Source organism: Aspergillus welwitschiae (assembly GCF_003344945.1).
Source record: "Aspergillus welwitschiae strain CBS 139.54b unplaced genomic scaffold BDQ94scaffold_12, whole genome shotgun sequence".
Lineage (NCBI taxonomy): Eukaryota > Fungi > Ascomycota > Eurotiomycetes > Eurotiales > Aspergillaceae > Aspergillus > Aspergillus welwitschiae.
This window is the reverse complement of record NW_020798706.1, coordinates 504,989-518,556: the sequence shown is the minus strand read 5'-3', so window position 1 is coordinate 518,556 and position 13,568 is coordinate 504,989. Positions and strand designations below refer to the sequence as shown.

General features: G+C 53.7%; 5 protein-coding genes across 5 annotated transcripts; 4 read left to right on the top strand and 1 right to left on the bottom strand.

Annotated features, from left to right (window-relative positions):
• Nucleotides 1-822: 822 nt before the first annotated feature.
• On the top strand, nucleotides 823-2,241 carry BDQ94DRAFT_169446 (putative cyclin-like protein (Clg1); the record flags this gene model as incomplete). Its single annotated transcript, XM_026771296.1, has 1 exon — nucleotides 823-2,241. The coding sequence occupies one exon, from the start codon at nucleotides 823-825 to the stop codon at nucleotides 2,239-2,241; it is 1,419 nt and encodes a 472-aa protein (XP_026627537.1).
• Nucleotides 2,242-4,020: 1,779 nt separating this feature from the next.
• On the bottom strand, nucleotides 4,021-6,154 carry BDQ94DRAFT_20304 (acid phosphatase DET1). Its single transcript, XM_026775215.1, has 2 exons — nucleotides 6,054-6,154; nucleotides 4,021-5,993 (listed from the first exon to the last, which is right to left on the bottom strand). Exons 1-2 carry the CDS (start codon nucleotides 6,066-6,068, stop codon nucleotides 4,152-4,154), a joined length of 1,857 nt encoding a protein of 618 aa, XP_026627536.1. The 5' UTR covers nucleotides 6,069-6,154; the 3' UTR covers nucleotides 4,021-4,151.
• A 743-nt stretch (nucleotides 6,155-6,897) lies between these two features.
• BDQ94DRAFT_169444 (Dor1-like family protein) lies at nucleotides 6,898-8,403 on the top strand (the record flags this gene model as incomplete). The annotated part of the gene is made up of 1 exon (XM_026771295.1): nucleotides 6,898-8,403. One exon carries the CDS (start codon nucleotides 6,898-6,900, stop codon nucleotides 8,401-8,403), a length of 1,506 nt encoding a protein of 501 aa, XP_026627535.1.
• A 116-nt stretch (nucleotides 8,404-8,519) lies between these two features.
• Nucleotides 8,520-10,534, top strand: BDQ94DRAFT_141636 (ELL-associated factor). The gene has a single exon (XM_026765868.1). It carries the CDS (start codon nucleotides 8,990-8,992, stop codon nucleotides 10,316-10,318), a length of 1,329 nt encoding a protein of 442 aa, XP_026627534.1. The 5' UTR covers nucleotides 8,520-8,989; the 3' UTR covers nucleotides 10,319-10,534.
• Nucleotides 10,535-11,366: 832 nt separating this feature from the next.
• BDQ94DRAFT_141635 (putative cyclin) lies at nucleotides 11,367-13,318 on the top strand. Its single transcript, XM_026765867.1, has one exon. The coding sequence runs from the start codon at nucleotides 11,393-11,395 to the stop codon at nucleotides 12,914-12,916; it is 1,524 nt and encodes a 507-aa protein (XP_026627533.1). The 5' UTR covers nucleotides 11,367-11,392; the 3' UTR covers nucleotides 12,917-13,318.
• The last annotated feature ends 250 nt before the right edge of the window (nucleotides 13,319-13,568 follow it).

Below are 13,568 nucleotides of genomic sequence, written 5' to 3'. Positions count from 1 at the left end.
CCTTCTCACCATCCTCGCTTTTTGCTCTTCCAACTTTACCTTCCTCAATCCCCCTTCCCTTTGCTCTCCATCTCTCCTCCCTTATACCCCAACGAGCTTTTCACTAAGTGTCGTTGTCGCTGTGGACCGGGGCTAAATCCCACCAAACGCGAGAACTTGTTTTGCTCCCAATTTTTTTTTTCTCATCCTTGACCCTACACAAAAGTATTAAAAAAAGAAAGAAAGGAGAAAAAAAGAAGTTCAACGTCTCTCGCCTGTTGCCTCCATCCACTGCATCATCCTTCGCTGCTTGCTATATTCATTGTTGAGCGTCCCCACGCGTCTCCGGTGATTACCGTCAAACTCCGTCCCTTTTCGCCTCCGTCCTCGACAGCCTCGTGTTCGATCAATTGTCCGCCTTACAACACCGGAAGATAAACAGAAAAGGATCACCAGACTCGTGCCGCTACAGGACCGCTCCTCCCAGCAAGGAAAAACTTTCGAAGAGACATCTTAGTCGCGACCGCTCCGTCCGCTCCTTTCGACATCCGTGCCGTGGAATTGTTCCTCCATGTTATTCAACTAAGAAACATTCACTACGAAACTATCTAGAGCCGCGGCTCATTGAGCATTTGCTCTACCCCCCAGGATCAGGGCGTGGCGAACGTGTAGACGGTTCGTATCTTGTGTTTATTTGGTGTTTCGCTCAATCTGCTCTTTGGGATTACCCTCATCCCATTGAAACCCAATTTGCTGACTCGGGATCTTGTCCGTTGTTATAGCCGCAGACCGTCTACCTTCCCGTCCTGAACTGGTTTTCTTGCTTTTTCTTTAATTTTCGTTATGCCGTCTTTCTTCGCTCCCGGCCTCCAGGGCCTTCCTCCTACTCCTCCCCATATCTTGAGCGGTGGCAGGATGGAGCACGATCAACCCTTCTACCTCCTCGGTCCCTCGGCCGCATTCCCGCCTCGCTACCCCCAGAACGGCTGTGATTTCATCGAGCAGTACTCCCAGTCGGCCTGCTACTCCAAGCCCATGAATTCGCAGTCCGCTCTGGGTGTCCGCAATGGCAGGGATATGGTCGCCGCCCACTCCGCGCTCAACCAGCCCATGTTCGGTCCCCTGGGTACCGCCAATGTCTTGCCTCCCATCCGCAACAACGTTCAGTTGCCCCCGATGGAGAGTGCCATCCCGCCCCAGTACCGACGACAAGAGATGATGGTGCAGCCCGAACCCCAGCGCAAGGAGGAAAAGGCCACTGGAGGTGTCGCCGCCCATTTGGATTATGAGATGGACCAGATGTCCGACTTTGTGGCTGAGATGGCCCAGGGAATGTATGCTTTGTACATCACCAAGATCAACCTAGCAGATATTGACTTAGCGCGAAGCGTCTACCCAGGATCGTCGGTCCCGCCTCAGTTCCGGAAATACGTTTACCAGATCTTGTCATCCACTCGTCTCCCGAGCTCCACCATCCTTCTGGGACTCTACTACCTAGCCAGCAGGATGCGCATGCTTTCTTCCACCAAGGTGTTCCACACCGGCAGTGGCCAGGTTTACCGCATGCTCACCGTGGCCCTCCTTCTGGGAAGCAAGTTCTTGGACGACAACACCTTCCAGAACAAGTCGTGGGCCGAAGTCAGCAACATCCCTGTGAGCGAGCTGAACTCGATGGAGCTCGAATGGCTCTTTGCCTTTGAGTGGAAGATTCACGACCGGATCTACGATCAACAAGATGGCTTTGCGTCATGGTTGTCCCACTGGGAAACCTGGCGTACCAAGACCGTTGCCCGGGCGCAAGAATCCCGCCATGCATTGGCTCCCATCGACACGAATGTCTCTCGCAGCCACCGCGTGTCGAAGCCTTTGCTCTCGCCCGAAGGACCGATCCCGCCCCAGTACCAGCGCAGTACCAGCTATGAAACCTCGTGGCTCAACCCTGCCGCGTCGGAGTATTCGCCGCCCTCTGCACCTCACACGGGACCGAACACTCCGGACTACTACGCAGCTGGGCCGTGGTACACGCAGCCTCCCCCGCCGTACTCGCGTACCTGGGTTCCTCCGCCCCAGCAGTACATTCCACCGGCCCCTCGCTCCCAGCCTCCGTCCTACCACCACACCCCCGCATATGCGCTACCTTTCGCGCAGAGCGTCTGGACGGGCCACGGGTCATCCTGTGGTTGCCTGTATTGTGCCAAGCATATGGAGCACTACATGTGTGCGAATCCGTTTGGCTCGATGCAACCGATCGTGGCTGGCTAGTCAGGGGCTGCGGCCATCTAACCATCTCTCTGCCTGAGTCTACTGGAGAAACGTGTTTCGTTCGATACTGTTCTTCACTTCGTTCTAGACCTGTCCAGGTTGTCCTTGTTTGTCTCTTTTCGTTACTGATGATACCGTGTTTCCTTCGTGTTCTGCATGACTACCCGTTTTCTTTGGTCAGTTTCGGTTACGTCTGTGTTTCGCTGAAAAGTACCATCGGTCGCCTTTTTCCTCCGATTATTCTTGCCTTCCATGCTTTCTGAAAAGCAAAAATTCCCAAAAAAAGTGTCCGACCGGTTGCGCATTTCTGCACGATGTGACACTATCTTCCTTGATTCTTTTCTTTGCCTTTCTCTTTCCTATCTCGATACGATCTGTTTCTTACGAAACACTCCTCTCATCGTGTCGAAAAGTTACCCTCAAGAGATTCCTTGCGCTGAAGCTCTGGAGTCAGATGTCACGACAATTACGATTGTTTCTCTCTGCGTTTTCGCCTGTGCTTCGCCGTTGCCTTCTCCAACATCCCTCTTTGACCTGTTCGATCTTTCCTCATTTTCTCCGGATTTGGGCATTTCATCTGGCGACTGTTACTCATAGATTGTGTTGTGTTCCTTGACGTTTGTCAAGTTGGTACATTTGGTTTTCTTCTCACGCACACTCCACTTGAGTCCCGTGGCGTTAATACCTTGTTTTTTTTTTTTGTTCGGCTGCCTTTAATCTGTTTCTTTCTTTTTTTCTTTTTTTTCATACTCATCTGTTCCGGTCGACAGATCCTCTTTTACTCTTCCTTCGTGATGCGACCAGAGTACATTACTGCAGCTTCGTGTGTGGATGTGCGCTCTCGGTTGTAACATTACCTTTATTTGTTCGTTTTACCTTCGATGACCTTTTCATCTTGCATGTTTGTTTATTCCGCCCGACCCTCAAACCATTGGTGAGGCATTTGAAAAGTGATACTCCCCTTATGCCCCTTGTTTTACATTTACTCTTTTGTCTTGTCTTATTCCCCTCCCGGTGATATAACACCCTCTTGTGTGGCTTCCTTATTCTTTCTCACTGCTCATTCCCTGAATGTAAGTTAGATTCTTTCACTACTTTTCCATAACCATTCACAAGAAATATGGGACAAAGACATTTCGTGCTTCCCTAAAAAAAACAGGGATCCCATTTGATATATACTGCTCTCCATTCCATCTCAAGTAACTGTGTATATGTAAAAACTGTCTTGAATTCTCTTTTTTTTTTTTTTCATCTTTGATCCACGTGAAGGAAGTTGTATTTGCATTGATCCTTGAGGTAATTAGTCACCATCACTGACCATTTTGAACTTCTTTAAGGAACGGAAACAAGAGCCTGTCGATGATTTTCTTTCACAACGAAGCACACAAAACAAAAACATACAATGATACCCATATGAAATAATAAAAAAAGTATTCACGTTTAGTCTTCATTCCTTGTAGGTAGTAGTAGTAGTAAAAGTTAAACTAAGAAGTACAGATCTGAACAGAATCTTGTGAATCTAATGCGAGGAAAATAAGTAAAATGGAATAAGGAGGGGCTCCGGAATAGATTGTAGATATCGTGGTAAATAAATTTATTTCATTGCCTGGGGTATCTAGTGATGTGCGGTTTATTTGATTCATTTGCATTGATGATGATGAATGGAAGGGTGCATATCTGACGTGTGATGTATGTACATCATGAGGGAGTGAACCCGAGGCGCTGATGTAGAGGAAAATCGATGACCGAGATCATTATTACATGAATAAGATTGGGGTTAGAAGGTGATATGTACGTTGTAGGAGTAAGAGTGGTTCTTTGTACGGGGATGATGTGAGTATGTGAGGTTGATTAATTGTCTTTTATGCTTCGTATATGGGTATAAAGTATGAGGTTGCCGTAGTCCTGTGCTAGTATACACTCCCCCTGATGCTTTGGTCGTGTTTCCTTTCAGCTTCGAAAGAGGCGTCTTCTTCGTTGTAGTCGTCCTCTTCGTCGTCGCCGTGATGATGATAGTGTTCATGATCATCGTATTGATCGTCTTCACGGTTGTGTTCGTCCGTTGGCTGGTTCTCGGCCTTTGAACTCGGAAGATCTGTGGGGAGAGGCTCATCGTCTGATCTGTCTTGGCCTGCTCGATCCTGGTTGAGGGCGTTGGCGACTTGCTTGCTAAGGGTTTGGTGTGCCAGGCCCGGAGGGTTCCGGGCATGATGGCTGTGGGATCGGGTACGTCGTGGTCGCGCAGCCTGCTTGGAACTGCTTTCGTCATCGCCGTCGTTATCTAGGTCTTGAGATGGTCTAATCTGATGGGTAGAGGAAGTCGGTTTGGGGCGAGAGTGAGTTTGTTTATGACTGTGGGTATAAGCGTGCATGTTGGGGCGGAGCTTCTCGTCGCGCTCGTCCTCCGACGGGGCTAGGCTATTTGCGCCGCTCATGGAACCGCCGCCGTCACGGCCAACGAGGTGGATGTAAGCATAGTTGCAGTTTGGGGGATGGAGGAGGTGGTCCTCGCTGTCACGGTGAAGGTGGGCGAGGCCAGGGCGGCGGGGTATCGGGTTTGGGTTCGGAATGGGTTGGCCCAGGTGACTGATAGTGCTGGTGGAAGCGTTGGGTGTTGGGAAAGTTGCTTGAGAGGTGGACGTGGTTTCTAGCTGAACACCTTCGAACTCGTACTGCTGAGCCGGGGAAGGCAAGGTCCTTTCAAGAGGCCTTGCGTCGATGGAACGATCTCCCAAAGCTGGCTCCGGGGCTCTGAGCATGTGCTGGTCAACCGGAGTGCTTGTCCCCGTTACAGCCGGAACTGGTCTTAAGTGGCCGTTTTGGTTTCCGTGAGATCTGTGGTTGTGAGTGGCGCTGTGTGTTGTTGTCTCCTTCGACTGAGGATCATGCTGATGCTTTGGATGATCTGTGTTGTGTCCACGGGGTACACGTAGAGAGCTTCGTCTTCGGACACCGTGATTACATCCATCAGGACAGCCACCCCATTTGCGACGGATAGGGACGGACGTCTCTGCTGGTGCTGGCTGCACCGGATCCAACCCCTTGGCTGCCCGCTCACGCTGCCGCTCTTCTTCTTTCTCCCTCCGCAGATCAGACCATGTACGTAGTTGGTTCTGGAGAACGTATTTCCCGTTGTCTGGGTTGAGTTTCAAGATGACGAACTCGCAGTGGTTGATGTTGCGGAGATCTTCGAAGTATTCCACACTCCAATGATACCACTTCATGAGGAAAACACGCGTCATCAAGCCATGCGTGACGAGCACGCAGACACTGGCGAAGTCGTCCTCTCCGAACAAACGCCACAGCGACTCGTTGAACCCACTGACGCGGTCGTAGGCGTCGGCAGCAGATTCACCGTTGGGGATTCGGTAGAAGAAGTGACCATAGTCTGCCCTTTCGAGCCACATACGCTCCATCTCGGCTGAACATGGCTGGAAGTTCCCAAAATCTTGCTCCCGCAGCCGTGGTTCTTCGTAGACCTTGATGGTGTGTCTTGGGAAAGGGGATGGGGCCGGTGAATCTGAGGACAGGGACTGCAGAATACCCTCTGTGGTCTCTCGGGTGCGACGGTATGGGGAGGTGAAGAAATGAATGGTATCATCTGGTCGGAGAAGTGTACGCAGACAGGAGCCAGCTTCCTGCGCCTGACGGTGTCCCTCGGGGGTGAGTTTCACTCGGTGATCGGGGATAGTCTGATGGATTTCTCGGTTCTTGTTTCCTTCTGATTGGGCATGGCGGATCAAGATGATCATCTGACAGAGTGAGACATTGCACCGAAGACTGTAATATTTTCAGGAAGAGGAGTAACTAACCCGCGGCTTGCCCATGATTACTTATTAGATACCTACTGTTGCATGCAGAAGTAGTTGGGTGGAAGTGGGGTTGAGGGGAAAAAGCAAGCGCTACGATGCTAGATCAGTAAGACAGGCCCACCGCGATCACGACCTGAAGTATGTATGTAGACTAGCGAACAGGTCACTGAAGGACAAAACACACAGGTCAGCAGGATGTAGAAACGGGACAGAAAAAGCGACCGCGAAGAGAAGAAGAAGAGAAAGAAGGATGAGGAGAGTGACTGACTTGGGACTTGAAAGGAGGAGAGAGAAGAGGAGAGATGGATTGCGGAGAGGGGAGAATTGCCAAATCCAGCACTGCTATTGGCCCCAGGCACCTAGAAATATCCTGATCGGGTTAGCGCAGCGCATGATGTCAGTCGGCGTTGGACGGGTTTATTACCGTTTTGTATTGAGTATTACCATCATGATTACCGGCCTGTAATCAAAAGGGTACATCCTTCCATAGCATCTCTCCCTCAATCAGTTATGAATAATTCAAGAATTTCCGTTCCTTTGGAACCATGATTAGCCTGTATTTGACTAAAGAGATTTATATAGTTCTTTCAAAGATGTACCCTATTCATTTGCCCCAGCAATACAGCATTTAGCAGCTAGCTTCTCAGATGGGAAGAGAGGAATGACCCTTCGCCAGTTGTCGCCGAGGCCGCCGTACGGAGAAGCAGTAGTAGTAGTAGTAGTTCGGCACTACTAAATCTGGCCTTGTTTCGCCCTCCTGCTCATCATCGGCCGCTTCCACGCTTCCATTACCCTCCATTGTCGACCATTTCGGCTCTCAGCAACGAAGAAGCCGACCCTCACGATGGCCGATTATCTTTACGATCTTCTAGCCCCTCATCTGGCCTCGACAAAGGCCGCCGCCGCCCTCTGTGATCCCGACCGCGATACCACCACTGCTCAATACCTCAACCGTCTCCCTACGCTCTCCCTCCAAGCATTACAGTCCACGGAACCTCAATCCCTAACTCAGTCCTCTCATTCCACCCTTCTGTCGCTGCAAGCTCTGTCGAATCGCTCCCACAAGGCCTTTGTCACGTCCGCCGATGGCCTGTCCAATCTCCGCGCGTCCATCCCCCAGTTGGCCCAGAATGCACAGCAACTGCGAGATGCGGTCCCAAAACTCGACGAAGAGGCAGTCCGGTTCTCGTCCAAATACAGCCGAGCAGCCGAAAATGTCGCTCTGGAGCAACGGAAGAAGGTGATGCAGCTGGCCCGGAACGTCGATCGGCTGTCCGATATCCTTGAGCTCCCCACGCTGCTCGCAACAGCCGTCTCTTCCGCGGCCGCCAGTTCTACAACGACAGGCAGCTCGGTATCCACAACGTACTCTACAGCATTGGATCTGTACGCGCATATCAAGCGATTACAGACACTCTATCCCGATTCGCCGCTCATCAAAGACGTGGTCTCCCAGGCCGAAGATGCTATGAAGGACATGACGTCGAATCTGATCGCAGGTCTTCGGGCACAGAACTTGCGACTAGCAGCTGCTATGAGGACGGTGGGTTGGCTGCGTAGGGTGGCACCAGAATTGGACAATCTCCACCACGAAGGATCACCGGCCGCGGGGGAGGGTGCATTGGGAGCTATATTTCTGATCTGCAGGCTCGCGAACTTGATCACGATGCTAGAAGCTCTTGATCCTTTACGGGAGTTGGCTGATCAGGAGACACAGCGCAGGGCCCCGAGCGCGGACAGGAAGAACGGGGCGACGGGGACCTGGTCCGAAGGACACCAGACCGAAAAGTATCTGAAACGGTATATCGAGATCTTTCGCGAGCAGAGCTTTGCGATCGTGTCTCTCTATAAAAACATTTTTACTCCGGACCAGTCGGAGTCAGAGCTCGCTGTGACCGGCCTACGGGGCATCGATGCGCGGATCAAAGCTGCGGCATCGCGACCCTCTCGCCCAGAGGATCCACTCCAGTGCCTTCCACCGGCACTTGCTACCTTTCCTATGCACCTAGTACAGCTGCTGACGGACACCTTGCGCACCTATCTCCCCAACGTCCGGGATAAAAGCTCCCGGGAGAGTCTCTTGACCCAGGTGTTGTACTGCGCTGCCAGCTTGGGTCGACTGGGAGGGGACTTTGGCATGATTCTGACCGAGCTCAGCGAGGCAGCGGATGAAGAACAAGAGGAAAGCGATGCCGATGCCGATGACTTGGCCTATGAATGGGAGGAAGTGACTCGGAAACACAGAGCCTTGGCAGGACGCCTGGAGCAGCTGACAGGAGGTACAACTCCCGGGTCCTCAACCAAAGGGCATTCGTCGCGGCAAGCCTTGCCCATGCAAGGAGACATTTGAGTGGTAGGTGTCCTAAAAGAATCATTCATCACTCCTCCCACTGGCTGTGCAAAGTGCTATTCTTGGAGACGGCATTGCTTTTGCTTGTTACTTTCAAAAGGGGAAGTTCGGGCCTCCCCGGGCGGCACTAACCGAATGGAGCAAGGCCTCCGCCCGGGTTGCTGGTCCGGCCGTCATCTCATCCTCCCTCCTCACTCACCTCTCCTTCTCCCTCAAGACTTCCTCTCGGCAACATCCTTTTTCTACATTTCCCCCTTTTCCTCTGTATTTTTCCCTGGGGACGTTATACAGACTGTCCTCTTATATATACATCTCTGGCTTCAATAGTTGCTTTGATACAGCCGTTGCTTCATGACCGGTGCTGGCTTGCCGGTCGCATTGGCCCCTTCGATTGCCGCCGCCGCTGCTACTGCTGTGTGACGTTCTCCCTTGCGTACAGGGCCTGCTGGCGTTTTAGACACCACACTCCCCCCAGCAATGAAGTTTTCTTCCTGAAGGCGTGCACCGAAGCTATCTAAAGAATAGCGACCGTTTCCCTGCGATATTCCTCTGTCTCTTTTGAACCCTGATCCTGCACCTCGTCTGGATGGCGGCCCCCGCTTTGTCGACCGGCGGTTTGATCGACCCGACCAAACAGGCCGAGTATCCCATCGTGCTGGGCGACCGACTCAGTGGGAAATCCAGCTCGCCACAGTCGCAGCTGGTCAATATCCAATATAACTACAAGACCAAGTCAGCGACCGCACGGCAACGCATTACCCGAACCCGACAGTCCCGCGATCGTTACAACCTCACAATCACCGACAAAGCGCCTAACGCCGATAATGTCCTGACCTATTCATACCAAGGCAGTGTGGACCCAACACAATCTGTCTCGGATGTCGGGGAACATAACTTGGTGCTAGTCTTTGACGCGGCGCGGAAAGTGTTTGTCTTGGAGCCGGTTTCAACGCAGCTGAACTTCAACCTCCGGTCTGCTCCGGCCAAATCCCAGAAGCAGGTACTAGAGCAATACGAACAGTTACGCACTTTGCAGGAAGAGGACCATGGATCAGGTGATGATCGGGGCTCGGACAATGCCAGCGGTAACGATGATGGCCCTGCTGACGACAGCAATCCCTATGACTACCGCCACTTCCTCCCCAAGGAGAATGCGGACGACGATAAGTCGGGCTCGGATAAGACACCGGAACCCCCGTCCTACACCAGCAAGCTCGATACTCCGTTGATGTCCGCTACCAGACCCATTCCTAGTCCTCAACCACCCCCGGAGAGCCGGACAAAGCCTGTCCACCCGAAGAAGAAGAAGCCAGACGGGGTCAAGCCTCCAAAACCGGCGGCTGCTCGGCCACGGCCCAGGTCTCCGCCCCGTCCTGTGCAACCAAGAGAGGAGCGGAAGGCAGAGGTCGAAGAGGAGCCTCCGGTGGAGACATTCAATTCCTCGCCGTCCGACACGGGCCTGGGTGCTGTCTCCTCTCAAAAGGCGGTTCCATCACCGGGCTCGAATATCATCATCGACGGCGATCTAATCATCGATATGGGATCTCCACCGCCTGCTCGTCCCTTCCGGGTCAATCCTGCATACTTCTCTTCGAACCACACCCCGGCGGATGAGGAAGGAAATCGGGATGAGGACGAGGAGCAGGAGGACGATGAGGATATTGAGGACCTACGGCTACCCTCTCCGGCTGGCCACGGAAGAGCGCCAATGGCTTCGAGCGGTATAAACCTGGAGCCCGGGGTGGATGAGGAAGATTTGGAGGTTGATGATGATCCCCTCGCGGCGGAGATGGAGGCGGCGTTTGAGGAGGATGTACAGGAAGATGACCGGAGCCAGCCAGTTCCAACGCAAGCGGTGTCGCAGCAGTATCATATGGCCAGTGAGGACGAGAGTGAAGTTAGTGAGGAGGAATAAGGGGACGGGGTGTTCTATCGTGTAGCATGTTTGCTAATATCTCTTGTATTTCTCTTTGGGGGCAAGATTCCCCCGTGTCCGCGTATATACCAGCAAAGCAAGGCGCCATTTGGAGTTTTTAAGCCACGGGAAAGGATCAGAACTCAGGAATGTTCATCGTATAATATGAAATCAGCAATAACAAGGACAATGACACTTACAGTAACCATCATAATCATTATAGCACGCCGAAGATATAGATGTGAATCTTTCCGAAAAGCAAGCGACGATCCCTGGGGCCCGGAACAACGGGATGATCCGAAACGCCGGCGGTCATTGGCTGGGCGGTCAGTCGCCAAAAAGTGCCACAGCAAAAGGAAAAGGAAAGTCCCAACTTAGTGAGAAAGGAGTCTCTTGCTCTCTCTCTTTCTTCCTCTTATTCCCTCTCCGTTGCTCTCGGAACTAGCAGCCTCCCATCGCTCTCCTCTCGCCCCATTCTGGATCTTCTACTCTTCTCCACCATCTCCTCTGACAACTGTGACTCCTCAATCCTCCATCTCACCTTGTCCGGACATCCTGTGGGTGCGATTGGCTTCCCGAATCACCGGCTTCCGATGCATGCGATGCAGTGGCCTCTCCCGCGATGATTAACACGCCTCGGTAATCTCAGGACTCTGGGTGATCGGAACTAAAGTAGGACAAACTACAGACTAGCAGGAGGGCTGTTTCAATACGCTGGCTCCGGCTGGCCCCTTCGTGCGCGATCAGTTCGTCTGAGTGGATCCCTCTGTTGTCTCTTTCGCCTCGCCCCCGGGTCGACGCGAGCTTCCCAGGCCTTCCTCTGTTCTCACTGGTAGCTTTGCTTTCTTCCAGGTTTGCTGGGGAAGGTAGAGTCTGTCTACAGCTCGCCCCTCGAGACCCACACCTACAACTTCATCGCATCCGTTTCCGCTGTCCGCGATGGCGTCTTCAGCAGCCCATCCTTCCGAACTCCCGCCGGTCCCTGCCCCGTCGAATCCCGTCCTTCTCGCAACCCAGGCGCATTGGATATTCACCGATGAGGAGCTTACGCGAACGCCATCGCAGCTAGATGGCATGGCTTTGGAGGCCGAGCATATGAGCCGCAGCAAAGGTGTCAATTTTATAAACCAGGTAGGAATCATGCTGAAGCTACCGCAACTTACGCTCGCGACGGCCGCCGTTTATTTGCACCGGTTCTATATGCGACACAGTATGGTCGACTTGCCGCAACGACCGGGCATTCATCCCTACACGACAGCCGCAGCGGCTCTGTTTCTGGCTACAAAGGTGGAGGAGAATGTACGGCGGATGAAAGAGTTGGTGGTAGCATGCTGCCGGGTGGGACAGAAGCAGCCAAACATGGTGGTGGATGAACAGTCTAAGGAATTTTGGCGCTGGCGCGATACCATTCTGGTGCACGAAGACGTTCTATTGGAAGCGCTGTGTTTCGATCTACAGCTTGAGCAACCGTATCGCATCCTCTATGACTTCATCTGCTTCTTCCGCATGCAAGACAACAAGCCGCTCCGTAACGTCGCATGGGCCTTCGTCAACGACTCCGGATACACGGTGCTATGCCTGCAGTTTACCGCCCGCATCATTGCGGCCGCCGCACTATACGCGGCGGCCCAGCACTGTGACATTGGGTTTGAAGACGATGTGCTGGGCCGGCCGTGGTGGGAACAGCTTGAGGTGGACTTGACCCAGGTGCGTCGCGCGTGTATGCGCATGGCAAAGCTGTATGAAAACAACGCCGCGCATCGGAACGGCCTGTACTACTTGACCAACCCCATCAGCACAGACGAGGGTACTGAGAAGACCAGGATCCCGCGCGTGGATGGCCCGGCCGACAACACGATGCGTCCGATCGATTCCGGGCGTGAGGCGGACGCCGTCAACGGTCGGAAGCGCTCGCGGGACCCCGACGATGAGACGAAGCCTCCACGCCCTTTGGCCGACTCGATGCCCCCGTCAGAGGCAGGGCCAGCGACGCCGAACGGGGCTCCATCCCCAAAACGACCCCGGAGGGACTCATTAGGAGCATCGACTGACCGAGTCCCGTCGTCGCGTATTCCCAAGGCGCCTCTCCCCAGCGGCGGACCGGCCTTTTCCCACGACCGCCCTTCTGCGAACGGGCACGCTCCCCCGGCACCTCATTCGCACCCGTACCCTGCGACTAGACATCCACATCCCTTACCACCGCCTCCCCGGCCTTACCCTCGACGGGACAGCAGCAGTCGGCCCGGGGGTGGGCCTCCGGGGCTGCCTGTCGATCCGATTCAGCAACGGATCGACGAGATCGTGCAACAGAACATGCCCTCTCAGAGTGGTGGGCCCGGCAGGGTGGAGCGACGGCCTCAGGAACGGCATCGGGGCGATTGGGAGGCCGAAGCTGACTCAGGGCGACGACGACGACCGTCCATGTCCACAGGAGGCCTGCCACCGTCGCAGGAGGATGCTCATCCACATCCACCACCTCAGCATCTCCCGCCGCCGCCACCCCCGGAAGAGGAACCCCGTCCGCCGTCGCAGCCTGAGCCGCCTCAGGCCCCGGAACCGGAGGACGAGGGAGGTGGCAGCGAAGAGGGCGAGCTATGAGGGTTTCACCTTTGAATGGGGAGACGAACGAGTCCATTCATGAATGATGGACCTGACACCTACATACATAACTATTTCGGCCGAAGGCGTCGGAAGGTCCACCCGACACATTCCTCATTACCCTCCGATGGGGTCTGGGAAGCCGAGCGAATCTGCAAGGGCGCGCACCCCCACAGAGTGTGAGAGACACACGGAGACAAGCACACGGAGAGAGACTAGTGGACGGTGATGAAATGAAACAATGGCACAGATGGGGAATTATAAGGAGGAAGAATTGAGCCCCGAAGAAACACGCCAGATCTGTAGTTAATCTATATCTTCTACTGTTGAATTTAGAGCGATCATCATGGACAGAAGCCCTTGATCACAATTTCCATCTCCGCAGGGGCTGCAGGACTGAACATCACCGGGGCTGGCCTATGACAGGGAAGCAACCATGGTTGCGCAACAACCCCCTTGCAGCCGAACTGGCTGTCAAGTCCCAATGGGATGGCTCCGACAACCCTAGGCGAGTCAAGCAACACTGCAGGTGCACTTTTGGCATTTGGCAGGAGGACATACCAGCCGGATTCTTTGTCCGTCGTGGCTGGCTGAAGCTCAGCAGCGCCCACTGGACTCTCTGATGCGCTGTTGGGAATGCTTGACATCACGA

Excerpts from the sequence above, each read along its gene's own strand:
- BDQ94DRAFT_141636 (XM_026765868.1), top strand. The coding sequence starts at position 8,990 with ATGGCGGCCCCCGCTTTGTCGACCGGCGGTTTGATCGACCCGACCAAA.
- BDQ94DRAFT_141635 (XM_026765867.1), top strand. The coding sequence starts at position 11,393 with ATGGCTTTGGAGGCCGAGCATATGAGCCGCAGCAAAGGTGTCAATTTT.